The sequence below is a fragment of the Dermacentor variabilis genome, chromosome 10 (assembly GCF_050947875.1).
Source record: "Dermacentor variabilis isolate Ectoservices chromosome 10, ASM5094787v1, whole genome shotgun sequence".
NCBI lineage: Eukaryota > Metazoa > Arthropoda > Arachnida > Ixodida > Ixodidae > Dermacentor > Dermacentor variabilis.
The window spans coordinates 90,058,251-90,084,176 of NC_134577.1; the positions used below are offsets into that span (position 1 = coordinate 90,058,251).

General features: G+C 44.3%; 1 protein-coding gene and 1 long non-coding RNA gene across 4 annotated transcripts in view; one reads left to right on the forward strand and one right to left on the reverse strand.

Annotated features, from left to right (window-relative positions):
- The window catches only part of LOC142560805 (uncharacterized), a 50,137-nt gene extending 39,997 nt beyond the window's left edge, over positions 1–10,140 (forward strand). Inside the window, exon 3 of the long non-coding RNA XR_012823437.1 lies at positions 10,053–10,140. This is a non-coding gene — a long non-coding RNA (uncharacterized LOC142560805). The remainder of the gene's footprint in view (positions 1–10,052) is intronic.
- The window catches only part of RhoGAP93B (MyTH4 and RhoGAP_KIAA1688 domain-containing protein RhoGAP93B), a 63,304-nt gene that overhangs the window by 20,975 nt on the left and 16,403 nt on the right, over positions 1–25,926 (reverse strand). Inside the window, exons 3-9 of one of the 3 annotated variants that reach the window (XM_075673158.1) lie at positions 24,859–24,997; positions 16,801–16,881; positions 13,508–13,582; positions 10,483–10,738; positions 10,038–10,165; positions 8,612–8,872; positions 42–286 (exon numbers count right to left, since the gene is read on the reverse strand). In XM_075673158.1, the coding sequence (XP_075529273.1) occupies positions 42–286; positions 8,612–8,872; positions 10,038–10,165; positions 10,483–10,738; positions 13,508–13,582; positions 16,801–16,881; positions 24,859–24,997 (1,185 nt within the window). Of the gene's footprint in view, positions 1–41; positions 287–8,611; positions 8,873–10,037; positions 10,166–10,482; positions 10,739–13,507; positions 13,607–16,800; positions 16,882–24,858; positions 24,998–25,926 lie in introns of all 3 variants that reach the window. The other 2 variants (XM_075673156.1, XM_075673159.1) reach the window with 2 other exon arrangements.

Consider the following 25,926-nt stretch of genomic DNA (forward strand, 5'->3'; position numbering starts at 1 on the left):
ATTTGCCGTCTACTAAAGAATGCACAATCGACGACACCCACCGGTGTCGCTGGACGTAGCTCTCCAGGTAGGGCCGAAAGGTGGCCGATGGGGGAAAGATACCCAGACAGACGGCCATAAGCTCCCAGCCACGCAGCAGGCTCTCAGCACGCGGGTTGTCTGTCGTCTGCCGGCAGATCTGCATGTACAGCTCGTCCCGCAGCGCCGCCTGGCTCCAGCCTCGGGTGGCGATCTCCACCGACACCTGCTCGGGTGCGGCCTTCCACTTGCGATCGCCCATGTATGCCTGCACAAGTGGAGAGGGAGGAGGCGTGGATTAGTTAGGCCAGCAGTTCCCGGCACTTTCGGCGATCGCGGGCCCTTTGATCTTTCCACATGTCATCCAGGGCCACCTTAATTAAGTCATAAGAATGCGTGGCAAAAGAGACACAAAGCTGGGGTCATTACGACTAAGAACAGCACCTGGCTGGATTGCATAGAATCATACTTTGATACAGCGAACTCCCGTTCATTCGACCCTTGTGGGAACCTGACATTAGTTGAATTATCCGAGAGGTCAAATTAAAGAATGGCGACAAAATAACAACTTCAAGTCACTTTTATTGCTTGAAATAGTCTCATGCCTTCTTGCTTCTTCCTCTTGAAGCGCAAATAAACCGGCACATGGTGAAGAGTATCGAGATATTTAAAATAAAGGCGCGCAAATACTTGAATATCACCAGATGAAATCGAGCAGTGAACATTATAATAACCTGATTCACGGATCAAATATCTACTATTCGATTTTTAAAATATTTAATATATGCATTCGGTGTACAATCCTGCGCAGTGCCACGTGTTGCAAGTTCCAATGCTCGATGCTGCATCTGCTAGCGCTTCACTTCATTTTCTGAGCAAAAGAACTGCTGAGCGTGCTGCAGATGGGCTGCCCCGGCCGACGCGGTCACGGACTTGGTCACTGCGAGCGCTCCTGATGTCCACCCAATGCAGGGATAGCACACGCAGCACCTAAATGCTGCAATTTGCAGAACGGTGCCGCGTCGGTTGGGCGCCCCTCTGTCGGTACACTCCCTGTCAGTACAAAGTTCATCCAGGTCCACAGGACCAATGGAAATGAGAATGGCAATGCAATTTGCACAGAGGGAATGGCAAGAAAAGCAGCCCGTATTTCATAAAGTGCGAAAGTATGTGCGAAGGTAGAGTCGATTAGCCGCCGATAGGCACACAGATCATGTTGGATACGCAGCGACAAACTTCGTGTCGCATCAACAGCCGTCAATGTAACCCACACTTGTGATCTCGGGACCGATCACTGATGAGCCACCTGTACGAACATAATAGCAGCAAGCATTCCTTGACAGCTTGTGGCCCATTACCACGTTGACCAACATCACACGACTTGATGCGACCCTCCATATTTCAGAATCTTTTGACAGGTGGTAAATCATGCGAAACCTGACAATAAAGTGGTGGGGATGGCAGCTCTCTGCATTGGCTATGAGCCGAGCGGTGATAGAGTCACCAGACGAGCGGTCCTTTAGTCTGTCGCACAGATCGGCTTTACGATAGATAACCCACCTACTGTAAAGTTGAGATAGCCCTTCTGTATTTTTGGAGAAAAAGAACTTTCGATGCAATCAAAAAAGATTGTACGGCAAAACACAGCCCCACTATTACACTGATAACCTAATTGATGTTCAGTACAAAAGAATGTCACTAATTTGTTAGTTTCATAGTAAAAAAAAAAGCCCTTAATTCTACTCAACAGAAATACTATTGATAAAAAGAGTATATTTTTCAGACCTTTATATACTAGAGCCAAACTGTAATCAGTGCTGGCATACTAATTTGGTGAAGAAGGAAACAGACACCGACCAAGGTGATTTTTTATCTGAAGTGACACGCCTAACTTTTTCTTAATGGACATTCTGTTTCCTGTTCTCGCCATGATTCTTCCTGACCAGACGGGATTTCACCAGACCCTCGACTTCATACTAACTTGGTGTTCCATTTAATAAGAGTAGACTGTACTGCATATCTTGATTTCTACGTACCTAGGTTACTGACAGCTTGCTACATTCTTGTTATGCAATGCTAGGAGACTCCCAAGTATGTGCGGCATCATATTTTGTTGCCCAATGTTTGCAAGCATTAAATTTTATGCAACCTTTCCCGATATTCAATATTCAATTCAATATTCTGTTTTTTTTTCTTGATTCAATTCATTCGATATTCGAATGGAACTCTATTATTGGGTATTCACACACCCCTAGTTTAAATGCTTTCTCATTGTTGGACTGTCATGTTGTTGACAGCGTCATTGTTGGTGAGTGGCCCACAAACTTCAATACTGTCAGTGACGCTCACCAAGTGCCCTAATGAGACAAAAGAAGTAGTGCCAGCTAAAGAATTCCCTGTGTTTTCAAGGTTTTTAGTAACAGCTGTGCACATGACGGGACGCTGGTTAAAGTCAGTGGGGTTTGAATTAACCGAAGCAGCATGCTTTTGCATAAAAAAAAGGAATTTTCCTTCCAAAACAATGTATGGTTTTACCGGGACTTTTCAGTGCATACAAATTAAGTGAAAAGTCGAATTTACAGGTGGAACTAACGGGAGTCGACTGCATAATGAATACAGATGTGATGAATGATCTGACATAATAAAGTAAATCTAAAATTGGGTTGGTTATGGTTTATTTCCTGATTATTCTACTGCTATAATGAGACCAAAAGCGCAATATCTAAATAAAAAAACGCAGTGTGTTTATACATAAATAAAATAAATAAAACAACTTGAAGCGGCAAATTCTGGATGTCCGTATATATCTTGGCCAGTGGATTGGCTTGGCTAACCCACAGTTGGAATGCCAACATGCTGATCACTTGTGATTATAGCCACATACAGTCGACTTCCATTAATTCGATCCTGGCGGGATTGACGAAACTGGTTGAATTAAAGAAAATGTCAGAAAAAAAAGAGGAAAAGACAAGCTGTTGATTTACTTGGCTGTATTTGCCTTTCAAGTTAGCTTCGCCGCAATATAAGCATGTTATGCGGTAAAGCACACCAAGCAGAAAACTATGACACTATTACGGGACGTAGCCACGTGTTTCTTGATTTACACACGCATAAGCGCGGTCTCTGAAATGCAGTATGAGCACAAAAACGCCTAATAAGTTGACTAGCAGGCCTTCAGAGTTTTACACAGACCCCCGCTTTTTTCTTGGCTTTAAATGTCCCCTCAACTTTTTGTAGTTTTTTTCATCCTACTGCCTTCTTTTTTGTTAGCTTTCCCAAAACACAGATGGTTTTTGTCCTCTTCCCGGTGCACACGGCACGTGTGCGCGTGTGTAATAAATGAATGCATACTAGGCCCCGTTAAATATCCCATATACGGGACAGGCATGGTGGGCAAAACGAGGGCTCAAATCGCCACAGCAACGTCAGAAACAGCTCTGAATGAGTATGCTTACTATTCCTGATTTATCGAACTTGAAGGGGGTCACGAAATAGTTTGATGTATTGATAATTTGGAATATAAAATATGCTTATCTGAAGCTTACCTGAGGTTTCTGTACGTCCTGGACAGTTTCCAGAGATAGTGAAACACAGGAACTTACCGATTTGTTCTTCAAGGCTGTGTCAAACGTACAAAATTTTACTTATTTTTTGCTCACGAATATTGCAAGTTGCTTGCACTGCGGAATAATCTTCACAATGCTTACCCTAAAAGCCCGCATCGCCCAAACGCGAGATCCCAATACAGCTCGTATGCGTCAAAGTGCTTGTGGTGAGTTTTTATTCAAGGTAAGGCAGAAATGGATGCACCATGGTAGCTAACCATGACCTGTATGGATATGTGCCGTGCCGTTATTAACACACTTGTACTGCGAGTCGCACGTGAATGTGCCCGGCCATGTGTTCGATACAATACAACGTTTAAGTGGCCAGTCATCATACCTAGGCAACGAGCCAGGCGGACTGTCATGTCGAGTTTCGGAACTTCCTTTCTGTTGGAAGCAGTTGTGCTCGCTTCTTGGCCGTCCTAAAATATCCATGCGTCTCTTGCATGCTGCTCAGCGCTCTAACGCTTTGGGGCCGGTACATCCATTCATTCTTGGACCTTCCACTCCGGCCCCTGCATCACTCACTGTCACACTACACACACGCCATTAATGTCGAAAGTGGTTTTCAGCTTACAGAACATCCGAACTCAAGTGTATTCTTGCGAGCATGAATGAAACACGTTAACCTTGAACCCATGAATTGCACACTGATGCATGCTGCTGCCAAAATGGCCTTTCCGCAAAGTGCGGATGTGGCGTCCGATGGCTTTGTTAAATTCAAACTCTAATGTAAACATCCGTCCAAGCGCAGGTTCGGGTCGGATTCGTTTTGGCCGCTTGCGGAATCCTAAAATGCTGCTTGTGGAAAGCCTTTGTCTACAAGAGGTCAAACCCGGTGGCATAGCATCTCCATTTCGGCATGCAATGCATGATGCCAGTCAGCGAAAAGATCGAGGGTCATCCATGCTTTCTTGTGGAACACTTATCAGATCGGGAGGCTGTTCATGTCCCTGAAACGGAGTGGCGATCTGCTTTTGCCGATATTGAGCGAGCTGCAGTTTGCACGAGCCATCCACATTCACAGCGAGCAAAACTGAGACACTCATCCTGCTCATTTTTCCTCAGTGGCATATACTGCCACTCAGATTCAATCTCTTGTTTGACAGCATCTACCAAAACAGTGTAATTTCAAGTTTGTCGGCCTGAAATATTTCCGATGATATGAGAAGTCTCGTCTGCTTTAGGAGAAGTGCACTTGCAGGGGCGCGCCGTGCCACAGCGTTTGTTATGTCAAACCTCCATATAATGAAGCTGGTAAAATGGGCAATTTGCTTCTTTATATCAAAATATTGTTGTAATGAAATTCGACCTTTCATGCAAATAAGTACCCTTGCCGAACAATTTTTCTTACGCGGAAAGGGGCCGCAGAATTTTCCGAATTATTGCGCGATTGAAAAAAGCAAATCTGAATGAGAAAACTATTCATTTTGATAAATTTGGAAGTTGGTGACGAATGATATGGTTTCATGCCACGTACATTGATGATATCTTCTCGGCGGTACGAATTAGGCGAAGCCAGTCACGCTTTCGATGCACTCTGCCCCCGCGGCTGATAGCGTCGCCCGCACTCGGACAACGTTATCAGGAAAAGCACTGGTAGCGGGGAGCGAATGCTTAGGCTGCCTCTCGCTCCAATGGGTCACCGAAACTCGAGATTATGCAACCTCCAATACTAAACGCGCAGGAAGACGGCTTATGTGATGCCACGACGTCTCGGCACCCCCACTCTTGGCACATGTGGCAGATTACCTCTAAAGCAGGGTGCGCGGCTTTGTATGCGCTTACCCACGCTTACAGCCATTTTCGAGACACATGCCAACTTGGACCCCCTCGCCCCCTCACAAGCACTTGATCACATTACCACAAGCTCACTACCCTCTCCCTCTTTCCCTTTGCTCGCGCAGGAAGGTGGCAGTCGTAAAGCCACCATCTTTCTTGTCTCACCCTTGCAGTTTTACTCATGCCTAAAGCACATGGGGCATGAATCTTATCGCACTTGGAACATGATGCAACTCCACTTCGGCAGTCGCTCTTATCGCGAGGGGGAAGCGATTTGAGAGGTGTGTTTGCAAGCAGCCGCTTGTAATTCAATAATTTGACCATCTGTGTCAACGTATTGTCTCGGCATTCCTTTGTGGTGGCAGTGAAATTTCTTTATATTGAAATCGCATACAAACACACTTTGTTATATTGAGGGTCTAAATACATGGTGTTCTATGGACAAGAGGTTATGGAACGTTAAGTAGTTTGTTACATCGAGAATTCCATTATATTGAAGCTCGTTATACCGAGCTTTAACTGTATTCAGGGTGTCTACCAAGTTGACATTTCCAAATTCCCCGAGTTTTCCAGGTTTTCCCCGAGTGGCTTTGCAAAATTCCCCGAGTGACGCATAACTATGTTTTATGTCAAGACGGGCTGAAACCACGTTGCCAGTGCTGTCACTCTCTATTAAGCATATGAAAAAAGAATGACAATTCAGTTTGTATACTAAGGAGTAGTGTTTATGTTATTCAAAAGGAGAATAGAAAGGATGGGTTAATATATGCACAGCAAATGAAATGTCTATGAAAAAAATTGCAAATCGAGTCGGACATCCCCAAATACGAATAAACAGGAGATGCATACAGAAGCAAATATTTTTCAATATGAGCTATTTGTATCAACTGATAGCAAGCTCAGTGGTATGAGGCTCGAACTTTGTCACAATTGAGATTCTCTCTCAACAGCTCGTAAGTCAACCTCAACTATCCTCACACACTCTCAGCCCGTGCATGACGCCTCACTGTTGTGTTTCACTGCTTTAAAGAGTTTGTTTTCGTTTGGATGAGTGACACCTGCATCTCAGCAACAGCCAGCCATTTTTTTTTTTTTCTGAGCTCAAGCTCCTTCAAAACGACGGCACCAAGCTCCCTTTTCTGTTCATTCCTGAATACGTAGGTTCTTTCTGTTCTTGTCCTCCTTCTGCCACTCGTTCGCCCCACAGACCATCTGAAGCATCTTCTTGCTCAGTGGCACAGTCCAAGTCCGATTTTTTTAACTCCCTAGGGGCTGCGTAAATGTCCGAAAAATCAGCGAGTTGGAAAAAATAAATGCTTGTCATTTACTGCCCTTAAGGGCTCAAACCGCCACAGGCACATTCGAAAATGCTCTGAAGGCCTGTCGGAACACGTATTAGGCATATTGGTGCTCGTACTGTAATAGGAGATACCGGGTGCACGCATGTATAATTAAGGAATACATGCTGTGCCCCGTGGCAATAGCCCCTTCCCACTCTTATGCTTCACTGCAATACTTTTCGGTATGCTTCACCAAGTAACATTTCTGTACAAAGGCGAAGCTGACATTCAGGAACCGGCATTATGCAATGCACCGTGTTTTGTAAGCGTCTAAGCCAATCGCAAGGACCACAAAGGTGCAGTTCGTACCACTGCCGACAGCAGCGAATTCTTTCAATGAAAAACACGAAACCCAACGGCAAGAAGCTTTAACAGCGAACGTCAAAGCAGCTAAGCCTCACACTGCCGCGGTGGTGGCTACGGCTGCCAGCGGATCTGCGTACGAGAGCGCCGGTTTGAGGCAGCGAGGTAATCAAAACGGCAGTGGTGGTGGCTTTGATTACTGCCGTTTCGGACCTGCAGTCAAAGCAAAAAGTCCGGAAAATCGGACGGCAAAGGGTTCTCGCATCCGAAATTTCAAACGTTCTGATACATTGACTCTATGGGGTATGTGGTGATGCCGCGAAGCCGTCCAAATTATCGGGCATCCGGAAAGTCGGTCGTTGACTGTACACTGGAAACTCCTCCAGCCTTCGACAGGGCGGCAAAGATGATTCATTACAATTCCTGTCTGTTACTCGAGCCAGCATTACCGCCACTTTCGACCCTTTCAACAAAATTACCGCTAATTTTCCCTGATAGAGGTACAAATTCCCTGAGTTTTTCCAGACTACTCAAAATCCCTGAGAATTCCCGGTTTTCCCAGTTGGTAGACACCCTGTGTATTGAATGTGGCAGTAAAAGGGAGTTCTATGTACACATAGTACATTTCTATATTTCTGTACTGGACTTTCAAGGGGAGTTTACAACTGTTTGCTATAGACAATAATTCAGCATATCTCAGTTTGATATATACATGATCAACTGTAACAAATAGAGGACATAACGAGGGTATCTTCATGTGTGACTTCACAGTCATGAGGTTTGGCTGTAGTATTCAGTGCCTTCTATGTCATCGATTGTGCATGATCAGCAAGAAATATGGGTCGAAAAATAAAACAGAGTGAACAATGTGACAAAGTTGAGAGTTGACAGACACAGCCCAAAATTACAACTTTAATTTGCACTGTGTGAATGCCATGCTTGTGCTTTTGTGCCACTGTTTGCACTCACATTCTGCTATTGAGTGCATCTGGCACAGTGTGCCAGTGTGCCAGCTGTACAACATGCTGCCGTGTCCTTTGCTGAGTCTTCCGAAATCTTGCGAAACTCCCCAAAAGTGATCACTCAAGAATACCGCGCCTGATTTTTGCTGAAAGTTACTCTGTGTTTGGACGATGTGCCAAGCTATAGTGTTTGCAAAGTTCTAACCCCAATGAAAGGTCGCTCACTAGTTTGGGGTCTGCGCCATTACCTTCTGCACTTTTTTGAACACCTGCCCAATGATGGCGATACTTCGATGTCAGAGGGCACCACTATCCCAGATGTTGGCCACAGTTTATGGGATGTGCTTCGAGTAATGCCAACTTCCTTTCTGCGCATGCTACTCTTGAGTGGCATGCAGAAGTGGAGGAGTGGCTGCAATGCACGGGGAAAGTTGTCCGTACTCTAGCAACAATAGGAACAAATGTTTCGGTAATATACACCTCAGCAGTGGGCCACAGGCTCCCTCACATTTCAGAAGGACTAGACAGGCGCTGTAAGCACACAGAAGGCTCTGCCTGCACGCGTGGCAACCAAGCATGACTACATGCACGTGTGACAGACCTGTATGAGCTTGAAGAGGTGGCAGGCGTCGTGCTTGAGGGACTTGTCGGTAGTCATGATCATGGGCTGGCGGATGGGGTCCTTGGACCAGGACAGCATGTCTCGCAGGGAGAACTTTCGCCGAAACAGGCCCCGCTTGTGCCGGTTCAGGTTGTCCTGGGCGTACTGGACAATGTCACTCTCTGACGGCGGCTTGCGCTCGGCGGACAGCGGCCGCAGGGCGGGCGATGCCTCCCGAGAGCCCCCCGCCACCTGGAATGACTGTGCACCGCCCCCCCAACAGGAGAGATGAGAACGAGCAACAGTACCTCCCTGAAATAAGCGAGCATAGCACCAAGTCTAGAAAAACATAATTAGGTAGCCCAAATCACTTCCAATTGCTAATCTTTCTAGGCCTAGAAAGACTTGCAATAAAGTGACTTCACCACGTTCAGAGCAGGTGCGCAGTTGTCCTGCCAATGTCGTGATGAGAGTAGCCCTCGTCGTTTTCCCATTGTACTCGGGTTCAAAACAACATTGAGGGGAATGCCAGAAAGAATGCCCTAGCAGTGAGTTTTCCTACGAACTTAAGGCAGAATTTGGGAACTGCGTCCTATCTACTGTGCTCCTACTGTGGAACCTTTTTAATTCTGACCTCGCTGCCTTCTTATCTCAAGGGCCTTTGTGGATCTGCCACGGTACGAATACTACATATGCATCTTACCACATGGTTGACCCTCGTTACAATGAAACCATATTGGACGGCAAAATACCTTCATTTATGATCACAGGGGCACCTCAAATTTAGTGCTCTGATGGAACAACTGTCTGAACCGGTGTGAGGACTATATGGAAAAATAGTGTAGGGTACATAGAATAGTATGTGTGTTTGTAATTACCTGTATGTACCTTATTTTGGCTAGTAAAAAATAGGGGCAAGACTTTTCTGATTTGCTATTGTGTACACATTACAACTACATTACGTCCTAATATTGGTGAGAAACGTTACAGATTTACCTTGTTATATAGGAATACTGAGGGTCAACCTTTCTGCCTGCTCAAGAATACTACAAGCATGCTGTACAGCAGCAGTGGTGCATTAAAAAAGTAGTCTGCACGTCATCGTGACATAATTTAGCCGTCTCTGGTCAGCAAATACTAAATGGGCGTTCCGATCAGCGGTACATTATAGTGCACATTGGTCAGCTCAAACAGTGCCACGACGACCAACTATTATGTATCTGCCAACTCTGTGATGGCCCCTTGCCGCCTCGTGATCAAACTGTAAATTAAGGTGCTTCACTAAAAGAACAAGTACACCTCACAGATTTTACGAACACCACTGTGCGCACTTTGCGGTCTACAGTCTAATATCACACTTAAGGTCACACTGTACCCGTTTCAAATAATATATATTTTTTTTCCCAAGCAGATGAACACTGCACACCTGTGACTTCTCCAGCAGGCTTCCACCATCTGGCCTGGAGTGACCAACTCGCCGCAGGGAAGCATGCTGCGTGGCCGCAGGATGGCCGACAGGGGAGCCTGACGTCCAGCTGCCATTATCACTCTCAGCTGCACACCAAAGCGTGACAGATAAGTTTTGTTTTCCAGTTGCACTCGTGCTTACACAATAATGACACTGTACTAAGTTTGCAGTCTATTTGCAGGAAGGACCACAACAACAAAACGTGACAATTGATATATGGTGATAACACCTTTTGCAAAAGATAAACAGTGAACAATAACATTAATAACAACTTTATTTAAGTATAACAATCACTGATACTATTACAGAACAATGTGCAACGCCTTGTACTGGTCTGCAATGGGCTCACATGTCCTCAGCAAAGCTAGTGCAGCGAACGTATGTATGTCTTTTTGGTTCTTACCAGAGAAGCGACCGGCAGCCGCATCGTGGCCATCTCCCTCGTCCTGGGAGGACGATGGCGACGATGGGGCGCTCATGGCCTCGTCGTCGGCAAAGTCTTCCTCGTCGTCGTTGTCGTGGCCCCAGTCGCCGGCCGCAGAGGAGGCTGAGGATGAGGAACCATCCTCGAACAGGTCCAGCCGGTAGCCCAGCAGCTTGGCCTGCTCCAGGATGTAGTGGTGCAGTGGCAGCTGTGCCCCACACCGCAGCGCTTCCCGCTGCATGTTCACATGCACATGTACGCACAGTCACGTTAAAGAGACTATGACTATGTTCTTCCAAATATTTACAGTTTATCACTGTTACTGAGAGCATGGCCACACACGCAAACACACCGATGTCGTCCACCACTAATAACAATGTATCAGACACACACATGCACACACACACACACACAAAAATTGCGCTCACTACACACTGTAGCCTGAAATTGCAATTTGAAATCGCCGCTTTTAGGCCCCTCCCGCCTTCAGCAACCGTCATTTTCGCATGGACTGTGTGAAACCAAGAAGTGCTGGGCCACTGCTCTGTCGTCTCCTCTGAAACATTCCAAAACTGTGCCTGCACACCATGTTGAGAAGGTGCGTGCTCACCACCGTGCGAATGGCATCTCAAGCTGACCGCCGAGACACACAGGCGCAAATGAAACCGTGCGTATACTGAGCGCATCAGCAGCGCAGAACACCTTTCATTTTGCCTCCCATCAGTATTCCCAGACTGCTCTATGGTTCAACTGCAATATAAAAAAAATTCAAATATGGATTTTCTACTATACATCGCTTAAATTTTGTCGGCTTGCTGTGGGATGCATATGGTTCACTCAAGCTCGAACATTTGGTGTCCTGGCCCCTTAAAGGCACAATATCCTGCATTTTGAACACCTGTTTCCCACATGTGTTTAGTGGGCACAGTTAGGGTGCCTACAACCCAGAACACAAAGCTCATCACTGCTGGTTGTAGGGTTGCATGCGAAAGCAGAGAATGGGAGCCCTCCACAACGAAAGCTGTCCACACTCTACCAAGACCAAGCATAATAGTATACCTAGAGATGTGACAATGCTACTGGCAAGTCATGCATCATGTCATGTCCAGGCAGGCATTACACAAATATAGAAAGCTACGTGTAGGAACTGTTGTCATGGCCACAGGTGGTGCTGGCTAATAGATCCAAGACCAGACTAGTAAAATACCCAGGAAAGCGGATGGTAGGATAGCCACCGCCGTAGTTCAGTTGGCAGAGCATAGCACGCATAATGCAAAACATGTGGGTTCAGCTCCCACCAGAGCAAAGAAGGAACTTCATTAAAACTTCTTTCTGGGCGAGTTGGTGCATACTTGACATGAAAACTGTTTACAGCGCAAACACATGCAACCACAAAGTATAAGGGACCAGCGCTTGTGTCCTGTCCCTTATACTTTGTGGTTGCATGTGTTTGCGCTGTAAACAGTTTTCATGTCAAAGGAGGAAAGTTGTGTTTTCGTTTACTTTCATTTCCCTTTCTTTTTATCATTTCTACATTTCCATTAAAGCCACAATTAATTTCCCTTATGCTTTCCTTAGTATCACTGTCTCTTAGCTTCACATGGTTATGTTTAGGAATAGCAGTGGTGGTGCAGGAAATGTGCCGCATCATGAAGTGTCACTGGTGCATGTCCAGAGATCTCCACTTTGGGGTTCCGCTACCATGTTCCATCATTGCGTGTCCCGAAAAACCCATATAATGACATCATGTCACTGAAAACTCTTTATGAGTAAATTATTGCTTAGGAGCAGTGTGTTGTTAACTTCTTTGCCACTCAAATCAGTGGATGTCGCAGATGGCCAAAAGCTAGCTGTCTAGCAATCTTATGATGATCACAAATGGGCCTTTTCTGGAGCAAGAGCCAGGGATGGCCAAACAGCGCTAATCTCACAAACTGTTCAAACTGCTGTTTGCCCCACCTTAGTCGCCAACATTATGCGACTAGGCTACAGAAGCATACAATCAACACTGCTGGATTGATCCAACGCGCTACTTCTCAAGGCTTTCAGAACATGCCACAGAGCACAGTGCACGCTGCTTACACTTCTATACTGGTGTGCCGCCCCATAAACCCCTCCCAACATTGCAATTCACCAATACTATATGTGCCTCACTTAATATCTGGGTTTATTGACAACAGTCTCAGAGGCATAGACAATCTCCTATTTGTTTTCCACAGTAGCTACAGGTGGAGTTATATGGCCTACATCACAATGCTAAGCTTTTGCATTGCACCTAAATTCATGCTATGCCTTGTCATCCCTTCTGATATTAATCATACCTTCAGCTTGAGCTCTATCTTGTACCTTCTCATAAGTGCCTTCCTTACTAGGAAGTTATAGAAGTCACGCGCAAGCATCCTTCAGTAGCCAAAGTCCCATGCCCTGCCTGCGTTCTTTTGTATATCTTTATGTTTTACATTTTTTGCTACAGCGGTTTATGTCCCCCAACTATGTGTGTGCAAATTCTAAAACTTTCTATCAACTTAATTTGACATAGAGCTTGCACTGCGCTGCCAACCCACATGCCATTCCACTAGATACACGCCTCAATGGCCAACGTTCAGGACCCCAACGATTATGGGCAGTGCAAAAAAACATGGACTGCAAATTCAGACTAGGCAAGTGCTGAATCTTTGGATCCCAGTGCTTGTAAACTTTGAATTATTCCCAGCACATGTTAGTTTCGCACAGTCCATAATAATGAACCTACACCAAGCTGCCCAGTGTTGCTGTTCTTTTATACGAGATCCTTTAACACACGATGCAAACTACAATGGACTGGTAAGAGCATGAAGCTCAATGAACCAACATCATTGAAAAATAAGTACGTGGCAGCTGGGCAAGCCAAACTGCTTTGACGAGGCTCTTACGCTGTCTTATCACATCTTGCATGCATTTTGCAATGGCTCCAGTGAATGAGCTCCGAGTCACGCGAGCTTCCGCGAATGAGAAGAGGACAGACCTTGCGGTGTTGCCTTGGAGACGGGGCTGGGCTTGTCTGCGTGGAGACGGTGCATGTTGTTGGCTCCTCCCGTACCTGTAACGGCAGTCCAGCATCACACTGAGCCAGCCAAAAAAGAATGTAGCTGATGTCAACCTCGGAAAGTGTGTGTCAATCAGCTTGCATCACATGGATCCTTATGTACTTGAGTATGGTATGGTATGGCATGGAGCTGGAGCTGGGCATTTATGAGCTCTGCCCGTAACGATTTTGAGTCTTTGTATGGAATGCGCCTTATGCTCAAAGCCATTGATACCTATGTATATATTTTTCTTCTTCTAATGCTATGATAAGAGACAGTGGTCACGTACACACCAAGCCATTGGTTTTTATGAGCTTTGCAAGACATGGAGTGTTGCTGCTACCTGCAATATTGGGGGGGGAGGGGGGGGGAGAATGTAACAAGACTACCAGCTGACTGTGGTTGCTGCTTACAGCACCAGTACGCTACTTACCCATTGGAGCTCACTTTGTAAATCATTGGAAACAGAGATACGTTCTGACCTGCCAATCTTAGCAGTTGAAAAATACTGCGCCAGAAGCCAGAAACTACTAATAAATACTAAAAATTGTTTTATTACCCAAAACGTCGACTGTTTGTTAAAGAAATTCAGAAAGTGTGTTCTGTAGAGGCGCCATGAACATGCATTCTACCCTATAATAGCAGCAAGAATGATCTACGTCACGGACAAACGAAAATGTTCATGCTTATTCATGAATCATTCACCTAACGGCAGCCAATATTTTGGTTCCTCTTATGTGAGTAAGTGGATAGTGGGCAGGTCCAAATAATCTAGCAGGGACTCCCACACCACTTTATTTTTAAATAAAATTTACCCTAATATGGACGTAAATAGAAAATAATAAATTTATTACTATCGATACGACAGTTGTAAACAGGCTAAAAAAGTTGTTCACAATAAAAGTGTAAAAGTTGGCAGGTATGGAAGTTTCTTTTTTATTTCCACCAGATAAACTGGGCAGAGATAGATGGTAAAATACCTTATGACGTGGATTAGATATGTTTTGTCTAGGTTCAGTGTTCAAGAGCCAACAAAGCAGCCGTTAATGAGAGAGAAGCTTTTTTACGTTGAGGAGATATCAGTGGGCTAGGTGGTCGACCATAGTTGTAGTGGCAGTGAAGCTTTAGACAAAGATATGAACGCTTTAGATAAGAGGTGTGTTAGTCTCCTTTAGTGTTCGTACAGGGATTTAAAGGTGAGCTGCTGCTACAATAAGAAAATGTTTTGCGATTGTTCAGATAAATATGCAGGAAATCTTGAGGCTGTGATGGGCTGAATGATAATGAGCAGTTTCCCTCAATCCCCTCAAAAGTGGGCAGACTGGTACGTTAAGTTCCAACCACATGAGCCTGCTTTCTACATATTTTCACTGCATCTCAATTAAGCTCAGCTGGAGGCAGCGCTCACGCACATCAATATGTATTTATGCTTTGTTCTTCTGCGTTAAATGTCTCAAGCTGTGAGTACAACCAGCCAGAATGAAACAATTAAACATAAAGTCAGCCCAATAAAGCACAATGATTGCAACAAGACAGGAGTGGTGCAAAACGACAAACACCTTCACAGAAGGGGCAATAATCATCTGTGCCCGAGATTGTCTTCCAGGGATGTATGCGCTGCTGCGGTGTTCTTTTTACAATAAATTAATAGCAACTTGCCCAAATTTCAGTGATACTGATCGCACAACGAACCAAGTGACTCGGAAGACCCACTGAACCAGTCTCATTAAACAAGCTTCTACTGGCATCGTAGGCCCGCGGTGAATCAGCCAATCATCAGTCTCGCCCACACCAGGTCTTCGTGACATCTGAAAAGTTTGACAGATGAACCACACCAAAAGCAAACGTGCCTGCCGCTAGACCTCATGGCATGCAGACTTGAAGCACGACAGGCAGAAATAGAAATTAATAAAATGATTGAAACCATGACATTTCATGCAAAACTAATAATAAAAAAAAAATGGAAACAAAACAGTGAGAAAACTGGCAGCCTGTACGAAGCAGCCATTTACCCACATGCAGTCTAGGTTGTGCCACAATGGATGCCAACTTCATGGCTTAGGTCACAATGGTCACAATCTCATATCCCGGACCAACATTATACAAGAAAGACTCTGCGTTCAATTCAGCCATTGAAGCTTTGGGACGCACACTAAGGTAGATGAAGTCCACGTCACTGGCACTGCAGCCACGAAATAAATGTGATAACTGGAGTCTGCAATAGCCTCATCATCAACGTGGAAGGCATAAGCGGTCTAAAATGGTAATATGCGTATGAGCAGGCTAAAATACTCTAGCCTCTGAACAACCATACGAAGCTCACAGACAAGGGAAGCCAAGAAAAGTACAGGGTAAATACTAGTTATAAAAAAATCAACATGAAAGTGGGTGAAAAGATAACATGCTGGCGGTGGGAGTCGAACCAACATTCTCTGCATGACGTGGGCAATGCCTTGTACATTAAGTGACAGTGGTGGCTCTTGTCTCGCTTACTTTCTAGGTTACTTGTGTATGCGTACAGGTTCTGGCCCTGGTAGTGTTAGCCAGCACCGCTCATAATCATGGTGGCAGATGTCACATGGTATGCGACGAGATGTCATGGTATGCGACCTTCAGGAGAGCATGCGGCTGGCCAATAAACCCTCGTACGCTACATGAAGGCACCCAAGTTTCCAAAGTCGAGACTGTTGCTACGCAGGTCTAGTTCCCATATGAATATGCCCAGTAAAAGTGGATTTGGGAACAGCCGCCGCCACATCTCAACCGGTAGAACATCGCATGTGTAGTCCGCAAGATGTCAGTCCAGCTCTCATCAGCAACAAGTTATTTTTCCATCCACTTTCATCTCCCTTTCCTACATTACAATTAAGAAGTCCAGATAATCCCCCCCTCCCCCCCCCTCATGCTTTCATAGATTTCATTGTCTGTTGGCTTCATATGGTTGTAAGTTACAGAAATCTGGCCCTTTGGTTACACTTGTACAGCCTCTGGGAACAAATTTCACTTACATAAAAATCATGAAAATAAGCGTTTTTAAACTAACACTGGTTGGCTGCATTTACCACTCACAAAATGTGGATGGCAGCTCCCTTCTTGCTAAGAAAGAATTTAGGGCAGAACTTAAGCCATGATATTGCTTTCATTGGGGCACCCTGGCAGCTGGCACAAAATAGCAATTTAAAAAGGGCATGCTGCGGAGAAAAAAATGCAAGATAACAAAAGGGGCACTTACTCTGGTCTGCGTTCCCACGGACTCTTTCCTAACGGGCGACCTCAAGACCTGCTCTTCAAGCTCTGTGCTCTCTTTCAACGTCTGCAACACCCACCACGCCCCAATGCACAGCGTTGAAAAAAACGGGACGAAGCAAGCCGCGGCAGCCCAGGACCCCACCTTGTTGTCCTACTATTAAAGTGCCATGCAGAAACAAGGTCAATGTCTTCAGGCAGTGGATTCACCTGTGGTGACCAGAGAGGGGCTATGTGTAAGATACTGCTGCTAAAACAGTGCCTGCTAGTAAAACAGTGGTGACGAGAACCCAGCTGGGCTGAGCCAGGTGCAGTATTCTCAGTGACCACTCAATAACTTTTGCGAGATTTCGCGCAACTATTAGCAGATGTGTTGACACCTATGGGCAACATTCCTGGCACAATGTTAAGAGTGATGTTGCTCATAGACCCCGACGCGTCTGGTGCCGAGTCACATAAAATCCTGTGAAAGTGATTGTATCCCCAAAAGTGACTGATCAAAAATACTGTCCCAGGTTTATCCTGGCACCTGACTGAGTAAAGAAACCATGCAAGGCTCTAATGGGGCCAGATAGAAGTTAACTTAGTCCCTATATAGCATAAGCGCCTACAGCCTGGGTGCCTGTGCTAGCTTGAAAGCCATGGATCAGCGAATGCATGGGTAGGTGGCCTTATTCAATAAACGGGTGTCCAAGCTCTCTTTGATATGAGGTTAAACTTTTATCATCAGCCTGGTTACGCCCACTGCAGGGCAAAGGCCTCTCCCATACTTCTCCAACAACCCCGGTCATGTACTAATTATGGCCATGTCGTCCCTGCAAACTTCTTAATCTCATCCACACACCTAACTTTCTGGCGCCCCCTGCTACGCTTCCCTTCCCTCGGAATCCAGTCCGTAACCCTTAATGACCATCGGTTATCTTCCCTCCTCATTACATGTCCTGCCCATGCCCATTTCTTTTTCTTGATTTCAACTAAGATGTCATTAACTCGCGTTTGTTCCCTCACCCAATCTGCTCTTTTCTTATCCCTTAACGTTACACCCATCATTCTTCTTTCTATAGCTCGTTGCGTCGTCCTCAACTTAAGTAGAACCCTTTTCATAAGCCTCCAGGTTTCTGCCCCATAGGTGAGTACTGGTAAGACACAGCTATTATATACTTTTCTCTTGACTGATAATGGCAACCTGCTGTTCATGATCTGAGAATGCCTGCCAAACGCACCCCAGCCCATTCTTATTCTTCTGATTATTTCCGTCTCATGATCCGGATCCGCCGTCACTACCTGCCCTAAGTAGATGTATTCCCTCACCACTTCCAGTGCCTCGCTACCTATTCTAAATTGCTGATCGCTTCCGAGACTGTTAAACATTACTTTAGTTTTCTGCAGATTAATTTTTAGACCCACTCTTCTGCTTTGCCTCTCCAGGTCAGTGAGCATGCATTGCAATTGGTCCCCTGAGTTACTAAGCAAGGCAATATCATCAGCGAATCACAAGTTACTAAGGTATTCTCCATTAACTTTTATACCCAATTCTCCCCAATCCAGGTCTCTGAATACCTCCTGTAAACACGCTGTGAATAGCATTGGAGAGATCGTATCTCCCTGCCTGACGCCTTTCTTTATTGGGATTTTGTTGCTTGCTTTATGGAGGACTACGGTGGCTGTGGAGCCGCTATAGATATCTTTCAGTATCTTTACATACGGCTCGTCTACACCCTGATTCCTTAATGCCTCCATGACTGCTGAGGTTTCGACAGAATCAAACGCTTTCTCGTAATCAATGAAAGCTATATATAAGGTCAGTTATATATAAGAGTCGGTTATTGATAGTGTGAATATGGTCTATTGTTGAGTAGCCTTTACGGAATCCTGCCTGGTCCTTCGCTTGACAGAAGTCTAAGGTGTTCCTGATTCTATTTGCGATTACCTTAGTAAATAGTTTGTATGCAACTGACAGTAAGCTGATCGGTCTATAATTTTTCAAGTCTTTGGCGTCCCCTTTCTTATGGATTAGGATTATGTTAGCGCTCTTCCAAGATTCCGGTACGCTCTAGGTCATGAGGCATTGTGTATACAGGGTGGCCAGTTTCTCTAGAACAATCTGTCCACCATCCTTGAACAAATCTGCTGTTACCTGATCCTCCCCAGCTGCCTTCCCCCTCTGCATAGCTCCCAAGGCTTTCTTTACTTCTTCTGGCGTTACCTGTGGGATTTTGAATTCCTCTAGATTGTTCTCTCTTCCATTATCGTCGCGGGTGCCACTAATACTGTATAAATCTCTATAGAACTCCTCAGCCACTTGAACTCTCTCATCCATATTAGTAATGATATTGCCGGCTTTGTCTCTTAACGCATACATCTGATTCTTGCCAATTCCTAGTTTCTTCACTGCTTTTAGGCTTCCTCCGTTCCTGAGAGTATGTTCAATTCTATCCATATTATACTTCCTTATGTCAGCTTTCTTACGCTTGTTGATTAATTTCGAAAGTTCTGCCACTTCTATTCTAGCTGTAGGGTTAGAGGCTTTCATACATTGGCGTTTCTTGATCAGATCTTTCGTCTCCTGCGATAGCTTACTGGTATCCTGCCTAACGGAGTTACCACCGACTTCTATTGCACACTCCTTAATGATGCCCACGAGATTGTCGTTCATTGCTCCAACACTAAGGTCCTCTTCCTGAGTTAAAGCCGAATACCTGTTCTGTAGCTTGACCTGGAATTCCTCTATTTTCCCTCTTACCGCTAACTCATTGATCGGCTTCTTATGTACCAGTTTCTTCCGTTCCCTCCTCAGGTCTAGGCTAATTCAAGTTCTTACCATCGTATGGTCACTGCAGCGCACCTTGCTGAGCACGTCCACATCTTGTATGATGCCAGGGTTAGCGCAGAGTATGAAGTCTATTTCATTTCTAGTCTCGCCGTTCGGGCTCTTCCAGGTTAATCTGCAGTCGGCTGACACACTGGCCTCTTTGGTAACCACAAGTTGTCACCCGTCAAAATGAAAAAGGGTGCGAGACCCCCCTCCCCCACAAGGGTCTGTGCACAGCACATTGCACGGGTGCCAAAGAGCATGCGGAACACATATGAGTACAACACAAATGCACACGAAAGGTGCAAAACCAGAGAAAACATACAGGAACACAAGAATGGCAAAAAAGGAACCAGGCAGAAAAGAAACTGCGGGCACAATGTTGCCAACCGGAGGCCATCGTGATAGGGCATGACGCCGCTGTCCCGTCATTGGAGAGGTTGAGTAGGCTACAGCAGGGAGTGCTGCCTGCAGCCTGACCGAGCGACCAGACAGAGAATGACATTCTGCATCATCTGCGCTATTTGCAAACCAAACCACATCGGTCTATATCACATTGTTTCCTAAGCTTTTGTTACATGTACCGTTACGGGAACGCTTTTTTTTTAACACTATAATAGTCAATCTTGTATGCCTTTTTCTTTTCTTCAGCATTGCACGACTGGCACTTTCCGACCAAGGATGCCTAGTGCGTCTGGGTATCTTGCAGTGCTTATGATAGAAGAATACCAGATGTGCAAAGAAAAATGCAATGTATGTGAGATTGATGACGACTGCTCCATGACAAAATTGTGAAAGGTGTGTAAATTTGAAATGAGGCACCTCACCATGAAAAGAACTGGCTCTGTAATACCTGTTCTTCGAAACACGCCAGATGTTTCATCACTGATCATTTCTGGCGCCCAATGTTGCATATCACTGTTCTGGTAAGCTCGTACCAACAGGTAATGTGCAGTCGGCGCTCAACCAGCCACACATGTGACACTAAATTTTATGTAGTAAAGAAAACATGTGCACAAGTAGTTGCACTTCTCTCCCAGTTTCTAATTTTTATGCAGTCTTCATACTGTATTTGATACCAATATACCTGTGCAGCCCCGAAAGTACCTGTGCAACCAAGAAAATATTTAAAAATTTTTGGTTTACATATTCCTATTTGCAGTTTCAGTAAATCAATAACTGCACAATGGCAATTGATCACTCCACAGCTCACATGCAAGGGCCAGAGGAGTTCTCATCCAAGCAAATGGATTTTTTTCATGAAACACAACATGTCAGCATAACATGTCAGCACATGTTATGCTGACAGTGCCAGTTGGACCGACCCCGACCGACTATATTCAATGTGAATTTAGTGAACATGCCTCCACTATGTTTGACTATATTTCATGGCACACAGAATACACATATTATTCGGCAGGGTTGATACAAATTTTAATATTTTATTTCAATGGTTTGCAAGGGCTAGGAAAGAGTAAACAGACTGTTAGCGTCCAGAACATCACTACGCTGCACCTGGTGACACCATTCTGCCGTTGCGCAAGGACTTTGTGCAATGGTAGCGGGTCACCAATTAGACAAACAAAAAGTTTGACTCTTAAGGAGACTTATAAATACCAGAAAATATGTGCATTTCCCACCTAAATGTGCATGTAACACCAAGAATAAGCATAATCCACGAAAGGAAAAGATATTTAGCGGAAACTTTTTCAGCAATAGGGGTGCAATGCCAGGCAGAAAACGGGAAGCGAGCTCCACCCCGAGCCTCCTATGGTGTCATTTGGAACTTGTACAGACAGCTCTCGTCATGTGCAGACTGGAGGTATACACTGCATTTTCTCCACACTACCTGTGCGACACCACTGGGACATCGCATTGTTCTGTCTCCTCTGACTTCCTCTGTCCTGTGTTCCTGCTCTAATTCAACAAATGATGCTTGCTGCCTGCGATTCAGTGTTGGTCGAAGTCATTTAGCCAGAAACTCCGCACTCAACAGCGAAACTCGGCAAGAAAAAAGGAAATTCTGTGTGTTGCCTGTAGGCCACATTTGTCCAGAAAGGGTTAACAAATTTCACTGACCAGATACTAAACAACAGCGTTTTTTTTGGGGAAAGCTAAAATAATGCGAAAAGTAGAGTCGGCATCACAAGTTTATAGACTGCGAGACCCGAGAAAAAGCTGAATATCTATGCAGCCTGAGAACACAGCATCGTCTCTGCATCTTCAGCCTGTACTATTACTATATGTGAACAGCAATGGTGTTGCACTTTTTCACTGGCTGAGGGTGCAAGTTGCTCAAAAACTCAACTTTTTTTTAGAGACTCTAAGCTTGTTGACGCCAACTGTACCCAACTGTTCAAATGACAGTCAATACACGCCTCCATTGAAAAGAGAAAAAATTATGGTCCCCCTTGAGGCAGACATGCACATAAAGAAGTGCTACTAAACAAGAACAATGGTCAAGCAGTGAAGTTACAATGAACAGTGAAGTTACAATACTGTTCCACAACTGAAACAGGCGTAAGCTCCAATAACTGCAAGGCCTAAGGCCAAGTGGCAACATGCTATGTTTCTATTTGACTTTTCTTGTCATCGTTCTTACTGAAATTTGAACTACAAAATAATAAAACTACCTAAAGCCCCAACATCTACTAATATGACAAAAGCTTCAACTAAATTCATTTTTCTATTCTAAAGTATAAAGAAAGGAGAGGAAAAACTGCTACATATGCACATGCATTTGGGATGTGCACAATGTGACTTCAAGCTTGATCTGCACATACGCAATTTCAATCTGAACCTACTATAAACTGAGAACATTCAGAACAAAAATATAACTGAAATAAATTTTATCTAAATACCACACATCTAAAATGGCAATCATTTCGTAAGTAAGCTACAGGCTACATAGGACACTACAGGTGGGGCTCTGTGCAATATGTCTATGCTATGTCTTTTAAATTTAAAAAAATATGAAATGAAAGTAACGCCATTATGCCCATGCCATTTTTATTTACTTCATGGTAATATGGTGATTATTAGAGCAGGAAATGAACATGAAAGTTCCATTTCTTAAGTTTGTGCGGAAACGATGCCGCAGGTACATCAGTGTTACGTCACTGATTTCAAAGAGTTTACAGGTGACGTCACAGATTTCGAAATAACTTGTAATATTTGGGCCACTTTGAGTAAAAGCTCTCAAAACTTGCTACATTCACTCTTTGGCTTTTCAATGTAGTTCATCTTTAGCTATAAAGGATTAACTAGACCCGAGCAGACAGCGTCCAATTCTATGACGTCACACCAGCGAGCTGTTGCGGGAACTTCACGGTGACATCGGCACCCCTCTTCCATTCTTGCGTCCTCTCTGGAGCCTCTTACCACGATAACAGTGCCTTTTTCGGTATTGTAAAAGAGTGCTTTACTAACACAACCCAAATTATTTCTCTCTTTAGCCTTCCTTCAAAGAGTCTTTATTGCTGCTAACAAGAGTGAAATTTCCATCACCCATACAAGCAGCTTAGTTGACAAAAAGAAAGCTGCCTTGAAGACAAGTAAGGGGGTCACCAATCTTGAAATGTAATTAATAATATAACGACACTACAGTTCTGAAAGTTTCACATGGCCTGGGCCAGCTGAAATACAGCGCTACCTTGTCTTCTATCCCAAAGCAAGAAGAGTAAGAACAGTCACCATGGTCTTTTTCAGAGATATCCACATTGTCTTGCAACTGGACAAACCCACAGAAAGCAGGTACGACAACAAAGAAAATTTGTGCGGGCACAAACTTTGTCAACATTTGAGTTTTTTTGCGCAGAGGCTATTGCAGAAGCGTGGTCTCAAGCCTTACTCCTTAATTCATGCTAAGCAGCTCTTCTGTTGAGGAGCCTACCACAACATACTTTCGTCTTTTCAATGCAAAAGCAAGGACAACTGATGGCTTTAGATGCAAATTGGACGTTTCACTTCATATTAGTAATTCCCACTGTACTTTGAGAGGATCGGCAGCCAAGAACTTTGCAATATCCATAGCCACTTCTCACTTCAGCCAGGCACTTGTATAAGATGTTGAATCACGCGAGAGTGTTATACTATTGGAAAGTAATGCCTGAAGACTCAAGTGCATTCATCATTTCCCTTATAAAATCAACTGGGCAGATGTTCCAAGCCTAACACAATACAAAAGATAAGTAATAAGCTAAGACAGAGTCACAGATTACACTTTTAAAGCACCAAATATACACTAGTCACCAGTTACACCAGTCAACATAAAACTAAAATGCAGCTGGCGACACAAGCTCAAAGTTTGCAGATTAGCTTCCTGTGATGTTGAAGACTGCAAATGCATGCGCCTGACGTTGGAAGCCACTGCTAGAATAAAAAGTGACTGCTACATTACGTTAAAGTATAAGTGAAAACTTCACCTGGAAAAATTTCACAAACTACTCCTGTAAAAAAGAACAGCCTGAATTAACGAGAATTCAGTGAAATTTGTGATGTCAAACTACTATATTATTGATGTCAGTTTTTAGGCACAGAATGAGCACCTTGTGGTATGGTACAACATTAACGAAGGACTTAATTTATTCTGCTAGTAAGCCAGTTCCTTGCCAGGTAAAATCAATGAAGAAAAGAAAGATGAAAATATACCACGAAGCTGAATGCTGAAGGCATCATCTTTGCTACATCGAATTGGTGATTGGTCTGAATTCGATACCTCGGAATGCTGCTTTATAAGCATGAGAAACTTAACACAGTGCACATAGCAGCTTTTCTAACACGCTGGAGCAAAATTAGTTAATTCTATACTAATAAAGTTAGAATTCAAATACCATTTCATTGCCTTTTTTATGATTATGCTCTACATGGCGAGAAACTAAAGCGATCAAGTTCTAATTTTCACACTTGTGGAATGGTACATGAGTGGGCTTCGTTCTCTGTGGTGTTGAGAAGGGCTTTCGAAAGCCTAATGTATCAGCCACGCATGACTTCGTATAGTATCCATTTGAAGGCATCGTCAGTTTGTTTAACAGAGCAGCAAGTTTGCCTTGACCGAGGCGTGGATGATTTTTTTCGCCATTGCGTGACCAATTGACCATCTTAATAGCACAGCAAAGAGGAGAAAGGAAAAGGGGACAGTTCTATGTAGGCTGCCACTTGACTGTTGCTTCTCTCATGCAAACTGGTCGGCTGCTTCAACATGGGCGAATGAGACAAGGCAAGAGCACTGACCTGAAGCTTGGCGAGCGGGATGATGTCGCAGTTCTTCGGCCGGTGCCAGACGGTCAGCTGGCTGCTGGCGTTGTAGTAGTAGAAGCGCGACGTGTTTTGGTCAAACAGCTCCCACCACTGGTTGTCATCGGTCAGCTTGCTGCACGTTCAAGAGTAATCCATGTAACGCAGGCAAAAGTAAACAATAAGGTAAAACCAAGTAAATAATGCACACTTTTAGCCTTCACTTGCCAACATTCCCCTCTGCCATTTTACGTTAAGACGATCTTCTTGAAACATTGTCTCCATCACAAATTGCAACATGATCTTTAGGCGTTTGTAGGCGTGCCTTGGTTGTCCTTTTTCTCCTTACTTGATCACATTTATTTATGTATTGTCTGTAATTCCCTTACTCAATGCTTTGAATGGAAGACTAAAATGTTATCACTAAGTAAATCGCCACACTGCCAAGCATTACCATTACCACTCTCAAACGAGGTTTTATGTGGGCTACAGCGAAAACACAATGTTTAACTCTTTAAGTCTATGTGAATGTACGTGAATATGTCGACTTGGTTTGCTTGTAAGCATTACAATTATTTTACTTAAGCTGTAAAATTATGCGTCACATTTGGTCCCCTTCAGATACTCCACATGGTATTTAGAGAACTGAAATATCTGTTATTAGGGTAGAGTTAAAAATCTGTAAGCTTAGCGCTTTAATATATTTTTAAACTTACTGGGTTTCGACAATTTTCGTAAATAGGCAAACGAAGTCTTTAATCAGAATTATGCTTTCTTGTGTTGCTAAATTTAGCTTTCTCTCTCAAATGAAGTAAATTTCATTCAAATGAGTCAAGTGGTTGTCTCATAAAAGCATTTCTGCATCTCACATGTATTCGAACAGGAAAATCGGAGTTAGCCCCGAGCCAGAGCGTCCTCATAAACCAAAACATCATCCCATTAGGACCAAGAGCATGGTAATGGCAAACCATGTGCCTTCTGTTTTCCGGTATAGGCTCCCCAAAAAAACCTAGTTGCCCTTTTCCTGGCTGGAATTTCTTACAGAAGGATTAGACTGTTGGTTGC